Source organism: Macaca nemestrina, chromosome 7, assembly GCF_043159975.1.
Source record: "Macaca nemestrina isolate mMacNem1 chromosome 7, mMacNem.hap1, whole genome shotgun sequence".
Lineage (NCBI taxonomy): Eukaryota > Metazoa > Chordata > Mammalia > Primates > Cercopithecidae > Macaca > Macaca nemestrina.
In genome coordinates, this window is record NC_092131.1 from 121,800,568 (window position 1) to 121,827,004 (window position 26,437).

General features: G+C 46.8%; 1 protein-coding gene across 2 annotated transcripts in view; it reads left to right on the forward strand.

The window, feature by feature from the left end:
- Window positions 1-19,293: 19,293 nt before the first annotated feature.
- Window positions 19,294-26,437, forward strand: part of LOC105493124 (Ras protein specific guanine nucleotide releasing factor 1) — a 133,317-nt gene continuing 126,173 nt past the window's right edge. For both annotated transcript variants that reach the window (XM_011760573.3, XM_011760574.3), the window contains exon 1: window positions 19,294-19,917. In XM_011760573.3, coding sequence (XP_011758875.2) covers window positions 19,642-19,917 — 276 coding nt within the window. In that variant the 5' untranslated portion in view covers window positions 19,294-19,641. The remainder of the gene's footprint in view (window positions 19,918-26,437) is intronic.

A 26,437-nucleotide genomic window follows, 5' to 3' on the forward strand; every position in this document is an offset into this window, starting at 1 on the left:
TTCTTTTTTAGCAGTGATGAATGGCATTGTATTTTTAGTTTTGGTTTCTGTGTGATTATTGCTATTATATAGAAATACAATTTATTTTCATGTGTTGCTCCTATATCTCACAATCTTGCTGAACTCACTTATAGTTCTAGGACTTTTTTTCTTTGTTGATTCTTTGGAATTTTCTATATAGACTATCATGTCATCCGAAAATAGATAGTTTCATCCTTTCCTTTCTGATTGGTATGCTTTTTATTTCCTTTTCTTGCCTTATTGAGCTATCTAGGACTTCCAGCACTATATTGAATTGTTTAAAGAAGAATTAACACTACTTGTACATAATCTCTCTCAGAAAATATTAATAGAATAAAGAACACTTCCCAATTCATTTTATGAAATCAATATTACCCTGATAGCAAAATCAGATAAACACACTTCAAAATGTGAAAACTACAGACCATATCCTACATGAATACAGATACAAAAATTCCTTAATAAAATCTTAGCAAATAGAATTCAGCAATATATAAAAGGGTCCAGGACCTTTTACACACCAGGACCAAATGGAGTTTCTTCCAGCAATACAAGGTTGGTTCAATATTTAAAAGTCAATCAACCATATTAACAATCTACCATATTAAAAAGCTAAGAAAAAATCACATCTTAATATCAACTGATGCAGAAAAAGCATTTGACAAAATTCAACACTTTATCACTTCATGATAAAACCTCTTGGAAAACCTCAAATAGAGAATAACTTCCCCAGTTTGATAAAGAACATCTATATTTAAAAACCTGAAGCTAACGTACTTAAAAGTGAAAACTTAAATGCTTTCTCCCTAAGATAAGAATAAGGCAAGAACAGGCCGGGCGCGGTGGCTCAAGCCTGTAATCCCAGCACTTTGGGAGGCCGAGATGGGCGGCTCACGAGGTCAGGAGTTCGAGACCATCCTGGCTAACACGGTGAAACCCCGTCTCTACTAAAAAATACAAAAAAAAAAAAAAAACTAGCCGGGCGAGGTGGCGGGCGCCTGTAGTCCCGGCTACTCGGGAGGCTGAGGCAGGAGAATGGCGTAAAAACGCGGGAGGCAGAGCTTGCAGTGAGCTGAGATCCGGCCACTGCACTCCAGCCTGGGCGACACAGCGAGACTCCATCTCAAAAAAAAAAAAAAAAAAAGAAAAAAAAAAAAGAATAAGGCAAGAACAAGTACTCTTGCCACTATTATTCAAGTGACTATATATTTTTTGATTTTTTTCCTATTATATAATCCCTGCACTGGAAGATGGAAAAAAGTCAGATGGCAATGAGGAGAGTTGAAAGATAGAGTGGGTCCCCAAGAAGGGGCCCTGTACCACCACTCCTGGATTCAGCCCTATGGAAATGGAACAGCAGAAACCCTCTCTCTATGTAGGGATCACACAGCAGAAAAGTCCTGTGCATCATCTCCCAGTTTCACTCACACCCAGCTTGGTGCTAGGGCAGTAGAGCAGAGCTGGCTTCTTAGGGTGTCTGGGCAATGGCCCAAGTTAGCTTCAGAGTCTCCACTCCTCAGTGAACAGGATGGGGGAACCAAACGTTCCTTGCCCCAAGGTGCTACTGAAACAGCTGAGAAAGGGTGGTACCTAGAAAATTCTGCAAGTCAGGGATGAGGCATAGCAGTGACCTTATGTGTTGTGTGTGACCAAGGTCCAAATAGAATAAAGAGCATCTCCGTAGATGCTCCAGTGGCCCCTGTCAGTGATCACACACACACCCCAAAAGCTCACCAATCCTGGGTGTTTGCTCTCCTACAGTTTACTGCCACCCCGAATTTAGACAGAACACCAAAGAAAAGGGAAGTGAATCCCTGACTAAATGGAAAATGTGAACTGACTGGATTTACTGTCTGCCTCCTATCAGAATCAGGCACAAAATAGAAATGAATCTCAATTATAGAAAAATATATGACTTGCACATATAAGTTTATGGCCCGAGTGGCTGCTGCACTCATTTGAATGCAGATTTGCCATTATCACTTGGCAACCTGATGTAAAATGACCAATAAAAGAAAACCTAGAGAGCTCAATTTTGAAACATTGGAATCCTCTGGCCCACTTAGGTGCCCCTGGGGGTGGGTGGAAGGAGGACAGAAGGGTAGACCCTGTGGCTGAAAGAAGGATCATAATGGTGGAAAGAGCTTTACATTCCATTTTAACAAAATACGTACAACTTGAATCACAGGGTTCCATAATGATTGGAAGAAAGTGTTGGTCCCTAAAGGAAACGCAACACTCCCATCTGGCCACCCATTCCTCACTCAGCACTCAGAAATGCTGGAATTCAGTCCTCTGAAAGAGAAAGTCCATGCTTTCACTGAAAAGGCCATGCACCAAAATTCTTACCAGGAAACCTCAACAGGATTGAAAGCAAAAGCCTCTCATTTCCTACACCAGCCTGTGACTGATGGCATAACTAGCTAAAGATCAGGAGGTCCCCAGGCATCAGCTCACCTCTGTTAATAAAAATTCCCTGGCAGATTCAAACTTCCTCCCTGACAGATAGCAGATAGCAACAAGTGACCCAGAAAAAATACAGAGATGGCCAAAGCTTAGACTTTGTTTGACACAACTCTGGGTTCCACACACAGGTTTCTACACACCATGACCCCTCACATACCTCTGTCTTCTCTGTCATCAAACAGCAGAACAAAGCACCACTTTGAAACTGTGAAATCCCTCCCCAGGGACCAACAGCATTTTTCCCCACGAGATGCCACACCCACCAGAGGTGGAGAAGGACTTCAGCAGGACAGCCATCAACATCTGGCACAGATGCTGTGTGGACATCCTGAAGCTGCCGTGTTTGGACATGACCTGCTACAGAGTGGCACGTGGGCCACGCCAGTGGGACATTTTCCCCTTCCTGAGCCTCCATTTCTTTACCTGTCAAGTGAGGTTGTTCTCAGGGAGAGGGCCCTCCAAAGGAGCTTACAACCTCAGCGCTTGGTGGCTCCAGTTTGAACACACACAGCAAATTCAGAAGGCAAAGTCATTCAGTTCATTTCCCTTTTAGCTGTACTAGCAAGGATTCTGTAGGATGCAAATGATAGAAAACCCAACTGGCTTAGGCAGAAAAAGGGAATGCACTGACTAATTTAACTGAAAAGTAGATTCAGGCACAGCTGGATTCAGTTAAACAAAACCATCAAGAACCAGTCTCCTTCATTCATTATCTCTGCTTTTCTCATGCTGGCTTCAGTCTCACTGATACTGGCAAGACTGACTGCCAACAGCTCTAGGCTCATATCATATTCTTTTCAGCATCCCCAGCAAAAGAGAAAATGCATATTCCCTGAGAGCTTCAGAATGCCCCTAGAATTTAATTTATTTGGCTCTGATTGGCCTGGCTTGGGTCACATGACCATCCCTAAGCCATTCACCGAAGTCAGGAGGTGTCATGAAGATTGATCAGGCCTGGAGCTGCAGGTAGAGTCACTTTTCATCTCAGCCATATGGCTGAGAAGTGGGAAAGAGGAGCCCCAGAGGAAACCAGGGTACTGTTACCAGAAGAGGGAATGAATGCTGAGCAGCAAAAAAAAAAAAAAAAAAAAAAAAAAGACATGTCCACTTCATTGGCTCTTGCTCTTCTATGAGATGCAGTCCCCATTCTAGAATTCTAGCACCTGAAATTTTTGTAGCCCTGTGGGCAACACTGTATTTAGCCTGCCCTGGAGGTGTCCATTCCAGGGTGTGAAGTTCAAGGCAGAGAAGATGAGGTGGTAAGTCCTGCTGTCCCTATCTATAAAGAGGACGCAAGTGTCTGGTGATGCCTCCCCATCAGATAGCTGGCAAGTACCCACCTGTCTCCCTGCCTACCACAGCAGCCCCAAGACAAGGCCACAAGAGGTGATGATCCACAGAGTGAACACAAAGCAGCATCAGAGAGTCCAGAATCTCAGCACCCTTTTGAGCCCCTCTGCAAATCAGGATGCCTACACTTGGCAGTTTTATCCCTGAGCTCTGGCCAGAGGGACATCACCACTGTGCACCTCAAACTCCATTCCACTGGGTGCATGGCTTCCCCTGGGCTCCAAAACCAAACCCACACAGAGCCTGAGCTCCCCGTGCAGTAGGGGTCTCACCAGCAAGATTTGTTTCCAATGGGTCTGCTTATGGATAATGCTGGATCTCTTCCAGATCCACCTCTCCTGATTCACTCTCCACCTTGATCCATGTCCTAAGAAGCTTATCTTTATGAGACTTCATTGACAGGCTCTTTGGCCCTCTGCCTTCTGGTTAGGTTTGTTCAATGGGAAGCATCCATAGGAGATCCAGGGCAGGGAAAAGTTGGAATATCGATTCCTTCCAGGTCACCATAGGTTGTCTCTATCCTTTAATGAAGGTCATGGCTCCTGTTGCATGATCCTCCCTACATGGCTCTCCCTTTGGGACTAGCGACTACCCCTTCAAGTCTGGTTTAGTGACAGCTCCCCATTGTTACTGGCCCTGGGCTACTGCACCGTCCGTTGTGGTTTTCATAAACCCTGACACACCATTTCAAATAATTCTGCTAATAACTGTCCTCCATTACTCAGAGTGTGTCATCTGATTCCTGCCAACTCCCTGTCTAATCCATGGCCCATTCCATGTGACCCTTTGGCTTTCCCAAGGCAGAGCCCAGTTCTTTTCCAGAGCATCAAAACTGAAAGGAACCTGCTCTTGTGGCTTTAGAGCTTGCAGCGGAGAAGCATCAGCTTAGGTGGCAACCCTTACAATGAGGCTTTGTCATAAGAAAGTAGAGGTGGTAATAGTACAGATGAGAATCAAAGAGAGATTAAGCGAACTGCAGGTGGAAGACTTTACATTGACTGCTAAGAGGGAAGAGTATTGCAGGCCAAGAGAAGAAGGAACGGCATGTGCAAACACCAGAGGCATGAAGCAGCCTGGAAGGACTAGGGAACCTCATGCAACTCATCATGACGTCAGCAGAGGATGCAGGGCAGAAAAAGGGAAGCCTTGAATGGCATGCTGGTGAGCTTACATTTTACTCTAACAGTAACAGAGAGCAAATCAGGGGCTTTAAGCAGGGGCTTCTTATTCTCAGATCTAGAGAGCAGACTGCAGGGAGGGAGGCCAGTGAAGAATCTGTTTGGGATTGAGAATCTGGCAGTAGGGATGGAGAAAAAAGGAGAAATAGAGAACTCAAGAGATTGTATATCTGAGACTTGGTAACCATCTGGCAGTGGATGAAGGAGGCATTTTACTGAGACACAGAGAAGTAGAGCAACTTGCCCAAGGCCATCTAGAAAATCAGCAGTCTTGTGGTTCGCCGAACCAAGGTCTTTTGACCCCAGTCAGGACTAAGTGCATTTCTCAGCAACTTGTAAATTAAAGTTGATCTGATGTTCAATGTAATCAATTTTGCAGACTCAGTTCCTGCTTGCTGAACTGCCCACCTAAGGACCTCAAAATCCATAACTCCCTTGCCGTCACATACGCAAGATGATTTGGAACATGCTTCCTTATCTCCCGTGTGTACACACTCCTCCTCAGCACAAAGACTGGATTTAAGCACTTGGTCCCCTTGGATAAGAAGAAAGCTGCCTGTTCCTCACCCTAGAAATAAGGCAATGTCTTTGGCACACACCGCCCTGGATTCCTCTGACATCTTAGGTATCGGGAGCTCTTCAGAGGAAAATTCTGCAATGAGACAAGGGCAGGAACCAAAACAGTTTTTGAAGCAGCAAAACATCACAGAAAGGGGCTAAATAAATTGGACTTCCAGTTGTGCTGTGCCTCTAGCTAACCTGTTAACCTCAGGTTTTCTTCCTTCCTACAGGTTGGGATGAATGAAGAGCATGTAGAGTGGTTAGACTAAGTGATTTCCATAGTCCCTTTCAAATATAACTCCCTGTGCTACTGTGAACAATTCCAGGATTAAGAGACTTGGTTTCAAGTCTTGGTTGTGTCACTGGGGACATCACTTAACATTTTGAGCCATCTTTTCCTCACCAGTAAAAATAGGAGCGATGACAACAATCTCATTGTATTGTTCATGCCTATCTCAAAAGGCTGTTGCATCTCAGAGCTCAACAGGCCCTAACTCACAGCAGATTAAAGGCAAACAGGCTAGAATCAGGCCAGGTGACCTGCAGAAGGGTAACATAGGTCACAGAGATCTCCACATTCTCAGCACCAGAGTTCCCCAGGAGGTGATGGAGTCCCCATCATGGGATCCAGCCAGAGACAAGGAATCTGAAAAGAAAGATATTCCCTGGTTCCAGTCCTAGGAGAAGGAGCTTGTTATCCTCAAGGGTACAGAGTACAGTTCAAGGTTGTACTGTGAGCCTCCAAAGGTATCAAAGTCCTAGGCATTCTTCGAGGAGAGGAACTTGGAACTGGGATCAAGATGGGGGCACCTAGGCAGGGGTTGCAAGGAGGACACAAGCTCAGAAACCGGGGGAAAAGCCCTGTCACAGGATCAGAACTGTTAGTGGGTAAAGCAGGCAGTCACTTGAGGAACTGTGCAGGGGACCAAATTAGGCTAAATGAGAAGCAGACTCAACACCCATTTCCTTAGAGTCAGAACCTAACATGTTTGGGAATCACTCAGGAACTAGAGAAGAGCAACACCTGAAGGTGGCGCATCTGTGTGCCCAGCTACGGAGAGCTGGGGATAGTAGAGACCAGGAAGGTGAAGCGGAAGACAAGAGAAGTTAACAGCTACTAGAAGCAGCTGAAATGGTGACTTCGAAGACACTTTGAAAACTATAAAACACTCTGCAGACAGAAGGCCGCAGTCTTCTCCCTTTTGGTTATCTGGGTTCTTGGGAGGCAGTGTGACATCGTGAAAAGTGCATGGGATGTGAATCCCATAAATTAAACCCTGCCACATATGAGTTTTGTGACTCTGGGCAGTTTCTTTAATCTCTCTGAGATTTCGTTTCCATCCAAACCTGTTATCCCCTTCCTCCCAGGCACATGGCTAGTCTACATTTCCCAACTTCCTTTGCAGTTAATGAGTGGCCAAATGACTAGTTTTCACCAATGGAATGTGAACGGAAGTGAGATATGCCACTTCTGAGATGGCGCTTTAAGAAAGAGGCTGTGCCTCTGCCCCACTATTTTCCCCTCCCACGATTAGAATCTGGCTAAGTAACATGCTGACTAGAACAAGGCCCTAGGGAGTAGCAGAACCACAAGATGAAAGAAGCCTGGATCCCTGAATTGCCATGTGGAGAGACACTCACCCAAATACCCTGCACTATTAATAAATCAGAGGAATAAACTTCCACTGGGTTTAAGCCATAAACTTTTGGATTCATTTGTAAAGTCTAGCCTGTGTCAGCTAAGACCCAGAAACAGACCTGGGAGTTCATTTACAGTGTATTTAGGCTATGAAAAAAAGGGCCTTCCTTCTTCCCTATGTGTCTCAAGGAGTTGTGCAAAGTATAAGAGCTCGAAAGGTGGGATATTGCTATGGTTTGAGTGTCCCCACCAAAACTTATGATGAAATGTAATTGCCAGCCAGATGCAGTGGCTCATGCCTGTAATCCCAGCACTTTGGGAGGCTGAGGCAGGAGGATCACATGAGGTCAGGAGTTCGAGACCAGCCTGGCCAACATGGCGAAACCCTGTCTATACTAAAAATACAAAAATTAGCCAGGTGCGATGGTGCACACCTGAGGTCCCAGCTACTCGGGAGACTGAGGCATGATAATCGTTTGAACCTGGGAGGCAGAGGTTGCAGTGAGCCTAGATTACACCACTGCACTCCAGCCTGGGCAATCAAGGGAGACTCCATTTCAAAAAAAAAAAGAAAGAAAAAATAAAGAGAAAAAGATTAACTGCCAATGTAATGGTGTTGGGAGGTGGTGCCTTTAAAAAGTGATTAAAAGTTTGTTATGATAGATTGTCTTAGTTCTCACAGGAATGGCTTAGTTCTCATGGGACTGGATTAATCCCTGTGAGCATGAGTTGTTATAATGTGAGGACACTCTTGTGTTTTCTCCCTTCACATGTGTTTGATCCCCCTTGACCTTTCACCATGTTATGATGCAGCATGCAAGCCCTTGCCGGAACCAAGCAGATGCCAGTAACAGGCTCTAGGACCTTCCAGCAACAGAATCATAAGCTACCTAACCTCCTCTCATTACAAATTATCCAGCCTCGGGTATTCTGTTACAGCAACACAAAATAAGCTAAGACATGAAAAGTTATTCATGAAGTGATTCTCCATTTTGGGCACTTCAGTTGCAACAAGAAACCCCTCATTGATTTTTTCTTTTTTTTCTACTTGAAATATTGAAATAATCCTAATGATAATATATTTTTTAAACTCTCTGAATTCCATTTTTTAAAAATCCTCTCCTATTTTGGACTCTGCAACAAACCTACTCCAAAGAATCCGTATGGGACTTTGGACCAACGATTCCTCATTTAGTAAGGCAGTAAAAATCTCTTCTCCAGAACACTCTAGAAACTCTCCAGAACTGTACCACTGTGGATAGATGAACACTCTAAATAGCTGAAGATTTGCCTACTCTCTTAAGCACCAGAAGTTTTTGACTGAAAACATTTCTTAAAGTGTTTTATTTCTTTACTATCGTAACTTTTTATTACAAAAAGTAGAAAATATAGATCAGAGAAAAAAGAATATTGAATCTAAATGAGAAACTGAGCACATATGCCTACCTCCCCTCCCACTCCCCTAAAATGATTCAAAAGATCAGATTAGTGAGGCCTGATTCCAATGAAGGGAGTGGTAAATCTTTGACTTATTTTTCATATTCTTCTGTGTTTATAAGTCAATTATAGCTCTCTGTATTTAACAAAATTGAATTGAAAGACAGAATACTGGAGAGGCAAGAATAGCAAACTAAGACCCCAGGGTCCAGAATTCTAGTTCTAGCCATAAACTTGTGACCTTTAGCATGGCTTTTTCCCAATCAAAAGATGAGGAACTTGGGCTGAATTATTCCTAAGTTTCCTACCAGCTGTGTATCATTTAGGGTCCAGCAGGAAACAGATGAAACATTCAGATTGGGTAATTTGAGAGGTGGGTGTAATAAAGGGACTATCTGCAAAGGTTTGAGCTGGGAGTAGGGAAACCACAGGAGCCGGTGCACTGCCCTGGAGTAAATACCATCCCTAGTCCTGAAGCAGTAAAGGCAGGGAGCAGTTACAGGAACCTAGGGACAGGGCTGGTAGGAGAGATGCAACACCAACCTCATTGTCCTCTCTCCCTCCAGGAAAACAATTCTCTTCGTCCAAACCACACCAGAAGCCCTTGATGCAGTTAAGACCCAGAACTGATAACAGCCTCCTGGGACACAGCAGGGTGGAGAAGAGTGGAGAGCAGGTCTGGAGTGGCAAATAGGAGCTGTCCAGCACAAACTTGTACTGGTGATTGCACTAGTGCATGATACTCTATCCTCTGGGCTCATTGAAGACTTACATATGTTTCTCTTCACTTACTGTCAACCACATGTTTGGCTCACTCATCTAGGAGTTTTCCGTGCCCAGTCCTCAATGTGCTAGGAAGCCACATCACCAGGTTCACTAAAAGGCATTATTGTATAATATAAATGCAGAGGCGATGAGCTATGACCTAGGGGGCTTAACTCTGGTAACATTGGAGCTTGGGAGTACATGGACACTAGTGGTGTTCCTTTTGGCTACTCAGGGGCCCTTTATGTTGGTTTCCTGGCCTGCTGCTGAGTTCTAGACTTTAGCAAATCCTTGAGCCTCAGGGACACTGGACAGTGTTAGAAGAGAAAAATATCAGTTTTCTCCAGCCCTGGTGCTCTTAACAGTACAAACATCTGCAACTTCTGTGCACAGCTGCACCTACTCTAAACAGAGATCAGTATCAGAGATTTGTTCCTGAATAATATAATTTATTAAACTGATATGTGCCTAGATATGTGTCCAACTCTATGCTCTGTGAAACGAGTATGTGTTTCCTTTCCCAAAGTCCATGGAACAATCACAAAATTGACCATACAGGACAAAAAAAAAAAAAAAACTGCAATAAATTTTGAACTGTAGAAATAACACAGACCATTTTTCTGAGCACAATGCAATATAGCTAGAAATAAGTAAAAGCAAGCAAAAAAATCTACTTGGAAATTCAGAAAGTACTCAGTTAAACTTTGATAAACATCCACCTAAAGAATAAATTAGTTTCATACTATTTTAATATAGTGGTAATCAGAAATTTATATAGCAATCCTGGTGGATCTGGAAGAAATCTGCAATTACAAGAAAAGGCGTAGTCTTAAATGCTATTATTATTAAGCAAGAAATAATGAAAATAAACTAAGCATTCAAGAAGTTGGGGGGGGTAACAAAACAAATCTAAAGAAAGCAGGACAAATAATTTAATAAATAAACATATAGGTACATATTAATGAGCTAGAAGAACAATAGAATTGACAAATAAATTAGAAGTCTTAATAATATAATTTAAACTCTTGTAAGAAAAGACAAGTAGTATAAAAACACAAAATCAGCGCTTTAAAAGGGGAAGTAACACGTGGAGAAAATTAGAAAAACTGTAAGATAATACTTGGTAAGGTTATTTAATAAATTGGGAAATGTAAATAAATTATCTTGGAAATTATAAATTACCAAGATTGACTCAAAAAGAGACAGGAAAAACTAAATAAATCAATGATCATGTAAAAATTATCCATGGCTAAGTGGGGTTTATCTAAGAAATACAAGCATGCTTAAATATTGGAAAATATATTAAAGTACTTCAGTTGTCTAACTGGCAAATCCAAACAGATGAATTAAAATTTTAGAAACAAGAATGATCCAGGACAATAACAGCTTAAAAATAAATATATAAATAGCAATCGTTTTCTTATGTACTAAGACTGCCCCGTTTTTAAAAAAATAGGAAAGAGATCATATTTCCAACAGTAAGTGCAAAACATATATAGAAATAAATTAGACATGAAATATGCAAGACATGTATAAAGAAAAGTGTAAAATTCCACCAAAAGATTTTTAAAAACAAAGAATTGGCATGATACCTTTTTTTCTTAATAAGAAGACAAAACATTTATAAAAGTATTCATTCTTCCTAAACTAATAAATATTTTCAATGTAATTCCAGTTGAAACCTCAGTGAGACTTTTTTGAAACTAGACAAACTGAGTATGAATTAATCTTGAAAAGTAAATACAAAAGAATATTCAGGAACAGTATAAAAAGGAAAAGTGATGAAGATGTATCTGTACTTGCAGCTTTCAAAATGAATAATAAAGCAATAAGAAATAAAATCATTTGTCACTGGCATAAGAACAGAGGGACACAACAATGGGACAAAAAGTAAAATCTGGAAATAGTCCCAAGTATAGACAAGAATTTGGTATATGATAAAAACGCTACTTCTTATCAGTAGTAGAGTTTGGATTATTCAAACAAGTGGTGGTAGACAACTTGCCAGCCATTTGAGGAAATTAATAATAAAGCCAGACTCTAACCTTAATCCTTTCTCAAAAATAAATCAAATGAATTAAATGATAAATGCAAAAAATAAAACTACAAAAGAAAATACAGCAAATATGTTTCAATCTTGAGCTAGCACGGTAGGGGGGCAATCTAAAATCAGAAACTCTTAAAAAAAAGATCTGTCAACATTCAAATTTAAAATTTGTTACAATATACACAACATATAGATACGGATATACAGGATTAAAATACCAACAACAAAGTAAAATAAGCCAGTCCCAAAAAGACAAATACTGTTGTATGATTCAGTTACCAGAAAAAGGGATCTCACTCCAGACCCCAAGGGAGCATTCTTGGATCTGAGGTGGGAAAGAATTCAAGGTGGGTCACAGAGTATAGTGAAAAGAGATAGTTTATTGAAAGCAATTGCATTACAGAGTGGGGCGTCCTCGGAAAGCAAGCAGAGAAATGCACCATCTTTAAGATTTTATTTTATAGGGTCTTATCTATGCAAAGACTAAACTAAGTTGTGCCTACATGCGGGTGAACAGGCAGCATGACAAAATTTATTATTCTATTGATTTAAAGAAAACTAACCTTGACATTTTAGTGTGAGAGTACACCGAAGCCTAACTATTATTATCTTGAAAGCACATGTTGTTATGGGTATTAAGACATCTGGGCCTTCTGCTGTTGTAGGTGTGCGTCCTTGTGGGTTTTCCTCAACTATAAACATCTTTGGACCCTGGGTTGCAACTGGCAAGGAGCGTGCCTTGCTAGTTCTAAGATGGAGCTGAACTTAAAATGGCTTTACTCTGGCTGTCCTAGGCTTCTACTTCCCTAACAATTCCACTTATGTGGTACTTAGAATAGCTAAATTCATAGAGATGTAAAGTAAAACGGTGGTTGCCAGGGACTGGGGAGAAGGCGGAATGGGGAGTTGTTGTTTAATGGGTAGAGTGTTGCAGTTTTACAAGATAGAAAGAGTTCTGGAGATGGATGGTGGTGGTGGTGGTCGCACAACATGGTGAGTGTATTTAATACCACTGAACTGTATGCCTAAAAATGACTAACATGTAAACATTATGTGTATTTTACCACAATGAGAAAAAGACAGCACTATTTCCAGCATGTATGATAGCCAGTAGTTAATATCCCTAATATATAAAACACTGTGATAAATCTACGAGAAAAATATAAACACATCTGCCAAAATAAAGATATAAAACAAAAATTCAAAAAGAAGAAATCGAATGACTGTAAACGTGTTAAAATGTCTAACCTCGCAATTTTAAAAAGAAATTAAAATTAATGTGAGAAGGAATATCATTTTTTTGCCCTTTCAAAATGGGCAAATATTTAAGAGATTGACAATATTAATATCCAGGATTGACAAGTGGATGAAGAAATGGACTGTTTCATCCACTGCTGGTAGCCATGTAAGGAGTAAAAGCTTTCTGGAAATCAAGTAATACAAACCAATGTTGTAAATGTACATCATTTTAACCCTGAAGTGCCACTTTCAGAAATTCAGCCTAAGAGAGGGAAGTGTATATAAAAAGATACCAATTGCATTATTTCCAAAAACTGTGAGTTGAAAACAACCTAAATCCCCAATCAGAAAGAATCCATTAATTAAATGTGTAGTAATATTTAAAGTGTCCCCACATACTGTGACGTAAAGAGACAGCAAGAGATTGAGATCATAAAATAGCATAGCATAGTGGCTGTATTCCAGAAACACACTTTGGTAAATATATTTACTTAGGAAAAGAGGATTGTATAGAAAAAAAGATCATTGGAGAAATTATCTATTTATTTTCTATATTATCTTAACTTTTTACAAAGAGCCTGCAGTAATTTTAATCAAATGGAATACTATGGCTATTTCCATTGGCTAGAAAGTAAAAGCGTAAATCGCCGTTGTCTACGGTTGCATGTCTGGGCAAAGCTGACCAACTGAGCCCAAAGTTGGAGTAGTAAACTCCCATGGGCAAAGCCTCCATTGCCAAGTCACTTCTGACCCCTTGTGCTTAAGTCTTCATTTCTTTAAATGACATGGAAACTACATTTTTCTTTTGGAATATGTTGCCAAAGGAGCAAAGGTTCTCTAGATATTCCATCCACACACACGCTGCATGCCCCACACACATACACAACATACCACTCAGAACCTTCCACACATGCAATAGACAACACACATCACACACACACACGCGCACACACACAGACACTAGAAATCCTCACTAGCGGGCACCTCCCATCCAGTCAGACCCACAGAACACCCACCTCAACAAATGCCTAAGTTGAGCTCCAGTCCAAAGTCTAATTGAAATCCCACGTGAAGACTTAGCAGGATTTCGAACTGGGCAATGTCCCTGTCATTAGCTAGCCATTTCTAAATACAGAGATCAAACCCACCAAAATATTCATTATTTCTCCTTCTTGATTCCTTATCTACAGAGACCTCAGTCCACAGGGCTGGGAGGTGGGAAATCCAATAAGACAATTCTGGGATGAGACCTGGATGAGCAGTCAGAACACCTCATCCCAGCTCCTCCCTGTAAGACTCTGTGCATGTTGTTTCCACTATCTGGGCCTCAGTTTTTCCATCTGTGAAATGGGGTTATTAACCCTTATGCAAACCCTTCTTGGGAGAATGGAACGAAGCATGGCAAAGCCCAGGTGCACCTACAGTGCTCCTGCAGACATCCTCTCCACCTTTGAGGGAGGGTTGGCCTTAAGCCTAGTGGACAGCACACATGAGAGCTAGGTGTGCCCACTTCCACCAGCTATGGCAGGGAATGCCTACCCCCTTCTTGGCATTCTCCACCCCCGCCCAAGCTGGGGCCAGCCTGGTAAACGGTGTCTTCTTAGCCAGCTACCTTAAGCACCTTCCAGGGGCTCTGCACTCTGACTAGCATTGAGGCAAACGACCACAGAGGGGCCAATCAGGAGCTCTTCTTCGGTTTCCGCCTGTGGAGACTGGAGATAAATTAATATGCACACAGCTCAGATGGGAGTCATCAAAGCGCCAGGGCTGATGCCACCCCCCTCTTTCTCACACAGAGGTTTTAAGCCAAGCCCAGCCCTCCAACATGGACTGGCCCACCAGGAATTCCTGTAACTCCAAGACCAGCAAAAGGAGGTGGCTCAGAATCCCCAATGCCAGCAAGGGGAAGGAGGGAGTTGAGAGCAGATTTTCTTGGCCCAGGCTTTAGACCAGTGTTTCTCAACCCCAGCTGTGCATTGGAATCACCTGGGGAGGTTTTAAAAGCACAGATGCCCAGGGCCCACCCTCAAAGGTTCTGACTTAATTGGCCTGGGGTGCAGCCTGAGCACAGAGATTTTTAAAACCTCTCCAGGTGGTTCCAAAGTGCACCAGGACTGAGATCCACTGAAGTGGGTTAATTTTTTTTTTTTTTTTTTTTTTTTTTTTTTTTTTGAGACAGAGTCTTGCTCTGTCACCCAGGCTGGAGTGTAGTGGTGCGATCTCGGCTCACTGCAACCCCTGCCTTCCAGGTTCAAGCAATTCTCCTGCCTCAGCCTCCTGAGTACCTGGGACTACAGGTGCGTGCCACCACGCCTGACTAATTTTTTTGTATTTTAGTAGAGGCAGGGTTTTACTGTGTTGCCCAGGCTGGTCTCGAACTCCTGATCCGCCTGCCACCTCTGATAGGAACCTTTCCCCCAGATCCAGGGGAAGATGGTTTTCTTCCTGCTACACTAAGGGTCAGGCAGAGAAGGCATGCCTGGGCATCCCTTGCAAGACAGGGACTGTATTTTGTTTATCACTGTATCCCCAGTGGCCCACCCATGCCTGGCACAGATGAAGGGCTAAATGAACACTAGTGGAATGAAATGTGTGTGAATGAATGAATGAATGAATGAATGAATGAATGAATCCCATCACCTCCCACCTCTCAAGTGCCCTAGATCTTTCTGTGGTCTGCAAACCAGCAGCTTTTCATTACCAGGGAACTTGTTAGAAATCCAGATTATCAGGTCCTGTCCCAGATCCACTGAAAGAGAATCTGCATTTTCACAAGATCCCCAGGTGATTCATGTGCACATGACCATATCATTAGTTCTCCCGTATATGAGTGGTTCTCCACCTTCACTGCACATTACAATTAACCATGAAAGTGTAGCTAGCCCACCCATGATCTCTGGGAAGTGCTTGTTAAGTGCTCCCTGGTGATTCTGATGCGCAGCCCAGGTTCAGAACCTATGTTCCTAAGTCTCTCTGCCACAGCAGCCTCTGTGCAGGCTCAGCCTTGGCTCCAGCCTACCTGGGAGACCCTCTCTTGACCATCCTACCCTCTCTTGGGATAAAAGCCAACCTCCCTGCAACCCAGGGACCACCCACTTAGCTCTACAAAGACCTCTGGGACAGACTGCCCAGTTCAAATCCAACCTCCACTACCTCCTAGCTGAGCAGCCCTGAGCAAGTCATTCAACTCTCCCATGCATCAGTTTCCCCCGTCTGTACAATGGAGCTCACTGGGGAAAAAAATAAACCTACTACATTGGGTTGCATGAAGATTCAATGGCTTAATTGATCTAAAGCACTTAGAACAGTGCCCCTTCCCTGAAGTTTTCTTGGCTTCTGTAACAGACTTCTGAATAAAAGAGTTTAGATAAAGAAAAGCCAGATTAAGACCCTCAATTCTGCAAACTCTGCTTCCATGAAGAGAGCAAATGAAAAGAAAAGATGCTCACAGTGCAGGGAAAATTAAGACTGAATGAAAAGCCTTAGCCATCTAGTCTATTTGCATTATTTGTGAAGAAAAATCAGCACCACTGAGTCCTTGGGGTCCCTAGGACTGGAGCGATGGCACTAAAGGGAGGACTAAGGTTAACAAGGCCAGTCCCTCCCCCAAAATGCTCCCACTCCAGGAACACAGGCCTGCCTCATTGTGCTCAGGACAGGGGCAGCTCCGTTCCTCCACAGCAGAGCTTCTCCGTGGATTCTTCCGTGACCTACACAGGGCTGCCTGGTTTCCAAGCCCTTCCCTAGGGCTCCAAACTAGGGTGTGTGTGTGTTTGTGTGTGTGTGGTGTGTGTGTGGTGTGCTGCATGTGTTGTGTGGGGTGTGGTGTGTGTGTGCAGCCCAGGTTTGGTGTGTGGGGTGTGTGTGTTTGGTGTGTGTGGTGTGGTGTGTGTGGTGTGGATGGTGTGTGTGTGGTATGTGTGGTGTGTGGTCTGGTGTGTGGTGTATGTGTGGGTGTGTGTGGGTGTGGGTGTGGTGCGTGTAGTGTGTGTGATGTGTGTGTGGTGTGTGTGGTATGTGTGGTGTGTGTGTGGTGTGTGGTGTGGGGAGTGTGGGGGGTGGAGTGTGTAGTGTGTGTGGTGTTCGTATGGTGGGTGTGATGTGTGGGGTGTGTGGTGTGTGGGTGTGTGTGGTGTGTGGCATGTGTGTGGTGTGTGTAGTGTGTGTGATGTGTGTGTGGTGTGTGTGATGTGTGTGGTGTGTGTGTGGTGTATGTGTATGTGTGGTGTGTGGTGTGGGGAGTGTGGGGGGTGGTATGTATAGTGTGTGTGGTGTTTGTATGGTGTGTGATGTGTGGGGTGTGTGTGTGGTGTGTGGTGTGGGGAGTGTGGGGGGTGGTGTGTGTAGTGTGTGTGGTGTTTGTATGGTGTGTGTGATGTGTGGGGTGTGTGTGTGGTGTGTGTGGTATGTGTGGTGTGCGTGTGGTGTATGTGTATGTGTGGTGTGTGGTGTGGGGAGTGTGGGGGGTGGTATGTGTAGTGTGTGTGGTGTTTGTATGGTGTGTGTGATGTGTGGGGTGTGTGTGTGTGGTGTGTGTGATGTGTGTGGTGTGTGTGGTGTATGTGTATGTGTGGTGTGTGGTGTGGGGAGTGTGGGGGGTGGTGTGTGTAGTGTGTGTGGTGTTTGTATGGTGTGTGTGATGTGTGGGGTGTGTGTGTGGGGTGTGTGTGTGGTGAGGGGTGTGGGGGGTGTGGGGGGTGTGGGGGAGTGTGAGGGATGTGTGTGTGGTGTATGGTGTGTGTGGGTGTGGGTGTGGTGCATGTAGTGTGTGTGATGTGTGTGTGGTGTGTGTTGTATGTGTGGTGTATGTGTGGTGTGTGGTGTGGGGAGTGTGGGGGGTGGTGTGTGTAGTGTGTGTGGTGTTTGTATGGTGTGTGTGATGTGTGGGGTGTGTGTGTGGTGTGTGTGGTATGTGTGTGTGGTGTATGTGTATGTGTGGTGTGTGGTGTGGGGAGTGTGGGGGGTGGTGTGTGTAGTGTGTGTGGTGTTTGTATGGTGTGTGTGATGTGTGGGGTGTGTGTGTGGGGTGTGTATGTGTGGTGGGGGTGTGGGGGGTGTGGGGGAGTGTGAGGGATGTGTGTGTGGTGTATGGTGTGTGTGGTGTGTGGCATGTGTGTGGCGTGTGTGGTGTGGTGTGTGGCATGTGTGTGGTGTGTGGCATGTGTGTGGTGTGTGGTGTGTGTGGTGTGTGTGGTGTGTGGGTGTGTGGTGTGTGTGGTGTGTGGTGTGTGGGTGTGTGGTGTGTGTGTGGTGGGGGTGTGGGGGGTGTGGGGAGTGGTGTCTGTGTAGGCTGTGTGGTGTGTGTGTGGTGTGTGGGCATGTGATGTGTGTGTGGTGTGTCGGTGTGTGGTGTATGGTGTGTGTGTGGTGTTTGTGTATGCGGTGTGTGTGACGTGTGTGAGTGTGCATGTGTGGTGTGTGTGGTGTGTGGGTGTGTGGTGTATGGTGTGTGTGGTGTTTGTGGTCTGTGCGGTGTGTGTGGTGTGTGTGTATGGTGTGTGTGTGTGGTGTGTGGTGTGTATGTGTGCGTGTGTGGTGTGTATGGTGTGTGCTGTGTGTGAGTGGTGTGTGTGTGTGTGTGTCGGGGGAGGGGCGTCCGCAGTTTCCGTGCCGAAAGATGGTGTCTTGCCTTCGGAGGGCTAAGCGGGCACCCATCCCCGCTGCAAAGCGCCCGGGCCAGGCGTGGCTTGCTTTGGGTCCGGGCGAGCCCGCTGCCCTCTGCGGCAGACGGCGATGCGCGCTCCCTGCTCCAGCTCCCGGCTCGCCCCGCAGCCCGCGCGCCCTCCCGGTGCAGCATGCGGGCGCTGTGACGTTCTCGGATAAATGCCGTGTAACTGTGTAGGCGAATGAGAGCTAAAAATAAGAACGGAAAATCTATCATTAAGGTATCATTGCGCCAGCGCAGCTATTTGAAGGCTCCCATGGTCCCCGGCGCCTGCGTTTGAAGCCCGCCTTCAGGCTTTGGGGGGTATTTGCAGAAAACTCCCAGCAGCGGCTCGCCAACCAGACCTCAGGGTGCAGGGCGGGTGGCGCCAGTAATTATGGCAACTCTCAAAATAAAATAATACAAAATAAAGTAACCAACGTTCACCAACCACCACCCCATCTCACCCCCTGTACTGTCCTCAGGTAGCTGGGGAAGCCGCCGGGAGTGCGGCCGGATGCTGGAATTCAGTGTGACCCGGCTGACTATGCAAAGACTAGGACTGGACGCTTTTGCAGCTCTATTTCGCCACCCACCTTCTTCCTTCCACCTTGTATTAGAAATAAAGCAGGGGATGGGGGAGCCTTTGGAGGAGAAAATGACAACTGGCACTTAACCCCAGGTCTACAGTGAGCAGCGGTGGGGCGCAAAGACGCAAACTCCCTGGTTGGCTAGCCTCCGGGGTCCCATTGGGTTAAACGAAAATTGATCTGATTTGCTTTTTAACATCCGAAGGAGAGAAGGGGAGATGAGGGGAGGGAGGACAGGGTTTGTGTGTGTGCGTGTGCGCGTGTGTGTCTGGGGAGGGGGAGGACGCGCCAAGGTGCAGCCTGCGCGCGGCTCTGCGCCTTGGCGGGGCTGCGTGCGTGTGTCTCTGTCCGCGCTGCTGAAACGGGCTCTTCAAGGGATCGGCGTCACATGACTCCGCCTGCCCCTCGCCAGCGCGCAGATCGCCAGTCCCTCAGTTTGCCCGGCGCCGGAGGAGGGTCGGGCGGGATCTTCCGGGCACTGGGGCTGTGCGGAGCGGAGAAGAGGTTCCAGCGGGGAATAGTATATCTGGTTCAAGAAGCCGCGGCTCGGCGCCAGATCCTGGAGTGTAGATATTTGGGGGGAGGGGAGAGCGAGGGAGCGAGCGAGCGAGCGCCAGAGAGAGGCAGCGCGCAGCGCGCACGGACGGGGAGCTGCTGCGCGGAGAAGATGTAAGCGCGTGGGGTCTCGCTGGCCTCTGAGCACCATGCAGAAGGGGATCCGGCTGAACGATGGCCACGTCGCGTCCCTGGGACTGCTGGCGCGCAAAGACGGCACGCGCAAAGGCTACCTGAGTAAGCGGAGTTCAGACAACACAAAATGGCAAACCAAGTGGTTCGCGCTGCTGCAGAACCTGCTCTTCTACTTCGAGAGCGACTCGAGCTCGCGGCCCTCGGGGCTTTACCTGCTGGAGGGCTGCGTCTGCGACCGCGCGCCCTCCCCCAAGCCGGCGCTGTCGGCCAAGGAGCCTCTGGAGAAACAGGTGAGGCGAGCGTCGCGTCCTGACCTCCCCGCGTCCCGGCCGCGGCCCTGGGGGCTCAGGGCCTTCAGCTGGCTGATGGCGCTCGAACTTTGGTCCCTCTACTCTTGGCACCCTAGGCGCTCTCTGCACCCTCAGTGAGAGGGGAGGCTTGCTCCTAGCCGGGCGAGTGACTGCGGCGGGCAGAGGGGGCAGGGACTGAGGGCGGGGAGTAGATGTGGGCTGCGGCTGCCCTTCGCCGGACGAGCCCCGTGGGAGGCAGGTACAGAGGGGCCGACACCTGGAGATGCAGAGGAAGATGAGGTCCTAAGGACCAGACAGAGACGCTGAATCTGGACACACGTCCAGCCAAAAATGGTGTTCCCAACCCCCACTCCCACCACCCAGCCCTAATAGCCCCGATCGTCTGCTTCACATCGGGAACGTGTAATTCCCCGCGCTTAGGCATGGGAAGGGCAAGACGGAGGCGTCCAAGCCCTGCCAGCCCTTGCCTCGTCGCAGCTGAGGGCGAAGAGCAGCCTGCGCTAGCTCCGCGGAGTTGGGCGGGGGTTGCGGGGCTACTCGGGTTGGTTCGGTACCATCGAACGGTGGTGGGCTACCAGCTGGCGGCCGCTGGAGCAACAAGCCCGAAGATTCCCAAGGACAGCTCTGATGCGCCGGGGCTAGGGCCAGGGCTGCTGCGGAGGCAGCGGGACAAGTGGGAGCTTCTCTCCTCCCCCCGCCCCCTGTGCCGCCGCCGCCGCCGCCGCCGCCGCAGTCGCGGCTATAGCGCTGCGCTCCAGTTTCCTGAGCTGCAAGGCTAAAGAGCCAGGCCTGGATCTGACAGGGAGCCCGGGCCGGGTGGGGGTGAGCCTCTGGCCTGAAGGGAGGAGGGGCACCTGCAGAGAGAGCCACCTTTAAGCTTGGTGCGCTTTCCAAAAGCATCTGGTTCAGCCCCTTGCCTCTAGGAAGATAAAGCAGATGATAGTGTATCCTAAAATGCCGCTGCCGGCAGGAACCTGACATCCATAGGGCCCAAAGGCTGGTGATTACCTAGATGGGGACATTGAGGCCCAGAGAGAGAAATTAACTTGCCCAACGTCATGCAAGTAGTTGAGGCTGTCCCAATGTTCTGAAAAGACAACCGAGATCTCAAAAACCACTGCTGCATGAAGACGCAGACTGGTGGTGATTGAATTGAATTGGTTGAAATAAAAGCATCGCTTGAAGTCTTCCTCCCAATCGTCAGGACAGAGATCTGAGCTCAGTCTCTCTAGCACATCTCTTCCTTCCCTGCCCTCAGCCAATGAGTGTTAGGAGATGGTTTCTGAGGACTGGAAAGTGTGGACAGGAATTTTTGAGGGTGGGTCCCTGGAGATGACAAGCCATGTGGTGAGCAGGGACTCCCAGATGGAAAGAAGAGCAAAGGGCAGGCCGCTCCTTAAGCTTAAAGCTCACATGGAGCCTGGGGAACTCATGTGGAAGAGCCAGACCCAGGCCAGGCTAGAGACTTTGCTCTCAGCCCTTCAGAACTTGCCCCTCTCCAGCCAATGTCCACCGATACCTACTGGGGGACTGCAGGCCAAGCCCCAGCCCCAGCCAGAACCCCCCTCCATCCCTCAACCCACTACACTAGACCCCAGAGCTGAGCTCCTGGGTAGGCAGGAAGGAATGGGTGGGGGAAGCCAAGTTGGTATGGGCTCATATTATCTGTTCTCAGCCCTCTGGACCTGAAGACAGACAGGCCTGAGACTGAATCTCAATTCTACGACTTCCTGGCTGTGTGACTTCAGTTAACTTACTGAACTTCTCTGAGTTTCCATTTTGTAATCTACAAAATGAAGATAATAACACCTACCTTTCTGGGGTTTTGAGAGCCCTACATTAAATAATGTATTTGAAAGTATGCTCCCAATACGTTTTAGTTAGATCTAGACGAATCATAGTTGAATCTGAATTATACCCACCTGGACAGAGCTATTTAGGTCACCAGATGTTAAACTTGAACAGGACCTCAGAGATACAGCCTTCCCATTTTACAGACCAAGAAACTGAGAGGCAAAGAAAGGGAGTTACCCAACAACGGAGTAAATCAGTGGCAGAATCAGACCTAGAATTCATCCAGTGCCTAAGAATTCCTGAAAATGAGACCCCACATTGATTTCAAATCATCCAACTCTTGGCCCAGGTATTGAATTATCCTAGCAGTAGATCATGGGACGAACATCAGTGCAAAACTAATTGATGAGATGCACTCATGTTCAGAGCCGTTTCCCCGGAACACTATTAGTCAGAGATCCTCAGGTGTGTTCACAAGAGCAGTCCTCCTGACACAAGAGAACAGAACATGATTAAAAGTAGCAGATGATGGTTTGGCGCAAATTTTTGTTAGAGACTCATACTTTAATCACATGTTTATATAGGTTCCATTTGCCTCTAGAACAACTTTGGCTCCTGTGGAAAACTAGATCCTGCTCCTTCGGGCTACACATGTGTACAAAAATTCATCACTGTTTCTTTTCTCAATCTTGGAGTAAAATTGATGGTGCCAGCAGCTGCTCCATGTTTCTCTTTGACTGGGTGCCCCATGGCATAAGCCACAAAGCCTAGTGTGATAGGCCTAACTCCAGGCCATTCTGTGACCAGGTTTGAGCCTATGAGAAGCTTTGGCTCAGTCTGCTGGGCATGTACAGAATGCCTGAGTTGAGAGGCCTCTACGAAGCCATCTGTTTAACTAGACTAGCTGGTATCTAATGAAGAATTGGTTTCAGCAGGAAGCCATTTTACCAATGTCCAAGCAGACAGCTTCCTTTCTGAAGGGTCAAGGATGGTTTTTTAAGGAATAGAAACCAGCTCTTGGCTGGGAACCCCTAAGTGGCTGGGATAGAGTCAGGGACCGTGCACATAGTAGATGCACAGGAAATGCACATTGAGCTGGACTTGTTAGCCTATCATATGTTAATTCCATATTTTATGTCCTCAGCCTAGAAGCTGATTGTCACAGGCCGTGAGCCCCTGAGGAAGACAGACATAGATAAGGGTGAGCTCCTCACCCTGTGAAGATGCTCTAATAGTGGGATATGCAAGGTGCTCTGGGAGCCCTGGCACCGAGCCTCAGGCCCATCCTAACATTGTGCAGTCTCGTCTGACTGTATCCAGACCAGTCTGACTGCCTCTGGTGCAGCCCCAGTGTCCAGGAGCTCTATCCTGGGATCTTAAGGCCTCATGAAGACAGACTGGCACATCCATGCCCCCCATTCCATCTGGCAGCTGCAAGCCGCGTCCCTGGCCTGGACCCTTTGCTCAGCCCTGACCTCCTCTGCTCCCAGCCCTGTAGCCCACACACTGAAAGCCCAGGTGCTGTTGACTTAGCACTTGGGTTCAGCTTCCCTAGAAGTTGGCCCTTGTTGTTCCATACCCTTCTTTGGCATGGAGTCCCCCGATCCTGGCTTTTCCCACTCTCATTCCAAACTCCCTGAAATAGAATGTCCAGCCCCAGCTTCTCAGTAGGGTGCCCAGCCAAACCACCTCCAGCACTCCTTTCACCCTTCCCAACCAGGAAGGGTCAAAATGTGGGCACCAGGCTCTTCCTGATTCTCTTAGGACAGAAGAGACTCAGACAAATCCTTGCAGCCAGAACCTCAGAACCTGATGTTGGTGGAGGTCCCAGAAGCAGCTCTTAGTACCTATTATGTACCCACTTTGTGCCCTTCCCTAGAGACAAGACAAAGCCCCACTCCTGGTCCTCATGCACAGGACATATTACTGGTTGGCCTGGCAGATTCAGATCAACAACAGCCCTGAGGTTGATGGGTACACTTATTTTACAGATGAGGAAACAATTTCATCTGTGGCCGCCCAGCAAGGCAATGGCAGAAATGAGACACGTTCTCTGGCTTTCTCACTCTGTAGCTATTCTGTTGTCACCACAAAGCACACCCTCCTTGGAATTATAGCACATTCAACCTCTCAGCCAATCAGAAAAATGAAAAGCTGAATGTAGAAAAATAAGGTTGCTCTAAAAGCAGCAGCCCTTAGACACAGAACCCTGGGACGCTCCGAAAGCATCAGTGGCTCCCATTGCCTTTAGAAAAATATTCAAACTCCCGACCATGACCTGGAGTACCCAGTGAGATCCACCCTTTGCTGGCCCCTCTAACCCAGAGCCACCCATCCCACTCCCCTCCTTCCTCATCCTAATCAGGCCACCACTTTTCAGAGCTGCATATGCCTCCCCTTTCCTATCTCAAGGCTGTGGCAGAAGCCGTTCCCTCCACCTGCAATGATCTCCCACCAACCATGCCCTTAGAATGAACAGCTGCTTCTTCTCCTGCAGGTCTTAACCTAAACGTCGCCTCCATCATCACGTGCATTTACAGCACTGGACTCTTCATTCATACAGTTGATCACAGTCTGTGATTACTTCATGTATTTGGCCAGTTGCAAACCATCCTTCTTCCCACTAGAACATAAGCTCCAGGAGCGCAGGAGGCAGGCAGAGGCAGGAGACTAATCAGGGGCTGCTGAAACCCAGAGTCCAGGTGAGAGAGGTGGAAACCCTGAGAGGATGAAGGAACAGGGTCTTTACGATTAAAAAGAAAAAAAAAAACTTTACCGAGAGAGACTCAGGTGGAAAATTAGCAAGACCTGCCATCCCATTGGTTGTAACAGAAAAGAAGACAGGATCAAACATGATGTCCATGGTTCTGCCTGAGGCCACCAGGCAGATGCATGTCACCTGTAGAGAGGGGAGAGCTGAAGACAAGCAGGTTTATGGGCAATGGAAGATGATGAGTGGCAGTGATCTCATCACATTTAATCTCAGGGAGGTCACATTTGAGATGCCCAATGGCAGAAAAGGGCTTTAGTGGCCCCCACTCTCCAGTATGGTAAGGACACTTATTACAGAAACCAGTGGAGCCCCATAAGAAGGACAGTGGGTGGTGTGTGCTGAGGGCGGTGGACCGAACAAAAGGGCACGTGCAGAGGCTCAGCAGGTGGCAGCACTGTTGTCCAGAGCCCAGGGAATGAAGTGATGTGGCTGCCACGTGCACCGCAGGGGATGTGCAGGCTGGCTGAGGATAGTGGCAGCTGGGCAGAGCCTCATGAGGTCACTTTGGGGTATGGTTGCACTCAACGCTTTCACAGCCCGGCCTGGCTGGTCAGCCTTTTCTTGCACTTCTTCAAGGGCAACTAGCCAGCAGTGGGAAGTTGAATTTGGTGGCTTGTCCACACTAGGATTTCAGTTTTCAACACTGCCAGGCAGGTGCCACCACTCCTCCTTCATAGGATTTGCCAAAGCTGCACAGAAGAAGTAGGGTTTGAACCTTCTCTCCCACTGGGTCACTGTGGACAAACCCTCAACTTCCCTTCATCGATGCCTTTCTGCCTCATTCTGAGGAGCCCTGGAGGCCACATTCCCACATCAATCAGAGCAGTCCAATTTTTAACTGTTTTATATATTAGGTTTCCACATGAGATTTTATCTTTCCCAATGCTTTAAAAAGCTTGCCCTTCACCATGAGTTATTACTAAATGCCCTTCAACTCTGCCATGCTATGAATGCAGATTTAAATGTACATAATTTTGTAGCAGGATGTTTCAAAACGCCAGACTGAAAATACTGAATGACAATAAATACCATTTATTGAGCATCTGCTGTGTGCCAGGCACCAGAGTGCATGTTTTACATATAGCTCTTCCCTTAATTATTCCAACAGCCCTGTGAGGTTCTCACTATTTGCCCATTTTCTAGATGGCAAAACTGAGGCTCAGAGATGTTAAGTAAGTTGTTCAAAGTTACAGAGCAAGTACATGCAGAAGCTGGCCCATGAACCCAGAAGGTCTTCCTGATTCTAAAACCTGAGCTCTTCATCCACAAACAGCATGAAGACTGGCTGGGGACTGTTATTCCTTGCTGTCTGTTACCAAAATACATGGAGAAAGAAAGAGAATTAACAGGAGGTGAAAATATGTCACAGTCGCGCCAGTGATTTTTGTGAAGGCGGCTTTTGTTTCTGCTTGGGTGGGAACTTTGCAACTCTGAATCCCCTGAGCATTGATGGGAAGCGCACCAAGGCAGGCATCCACGCCCCACAATCCGGTTTCCCTGGAATCTGTGGGAGCGTGGAGCCAGTGCCCGTGTGCGTGCAGCCAAGAACAGAACTCAGCCCCCTGATGTTTATGCAGGAGCACTAGTGACGTGTGGACTTGAGAGAGGTCCAGAACACTGCCAACGCCCAAACACTTCCGTGAGGGCGACTGTCGTGCAGGGAGCAGCTGGGAGGTGTGGGCACCCCCACTCTCTGTCCCCGACTCAGAGAGGAGAATACAGCCCCTCACACACACAGCCTTCATTTCCAGCCTCCAGTCTCCTTCACTGAGGAGTGATTTTGCCCCTGATAGTGAGGCAGCATAGAGAATTTCCAGCCATTGAGACCCAACGTTAGATCCTGGCTCTAAATCTCGGCTCTGCCACCTCCTAGCTGGGGAGGCTTTTAAGTTCTCTGAGTCTTAGTTTCTCCATCTCTGTGTTAAACTACAT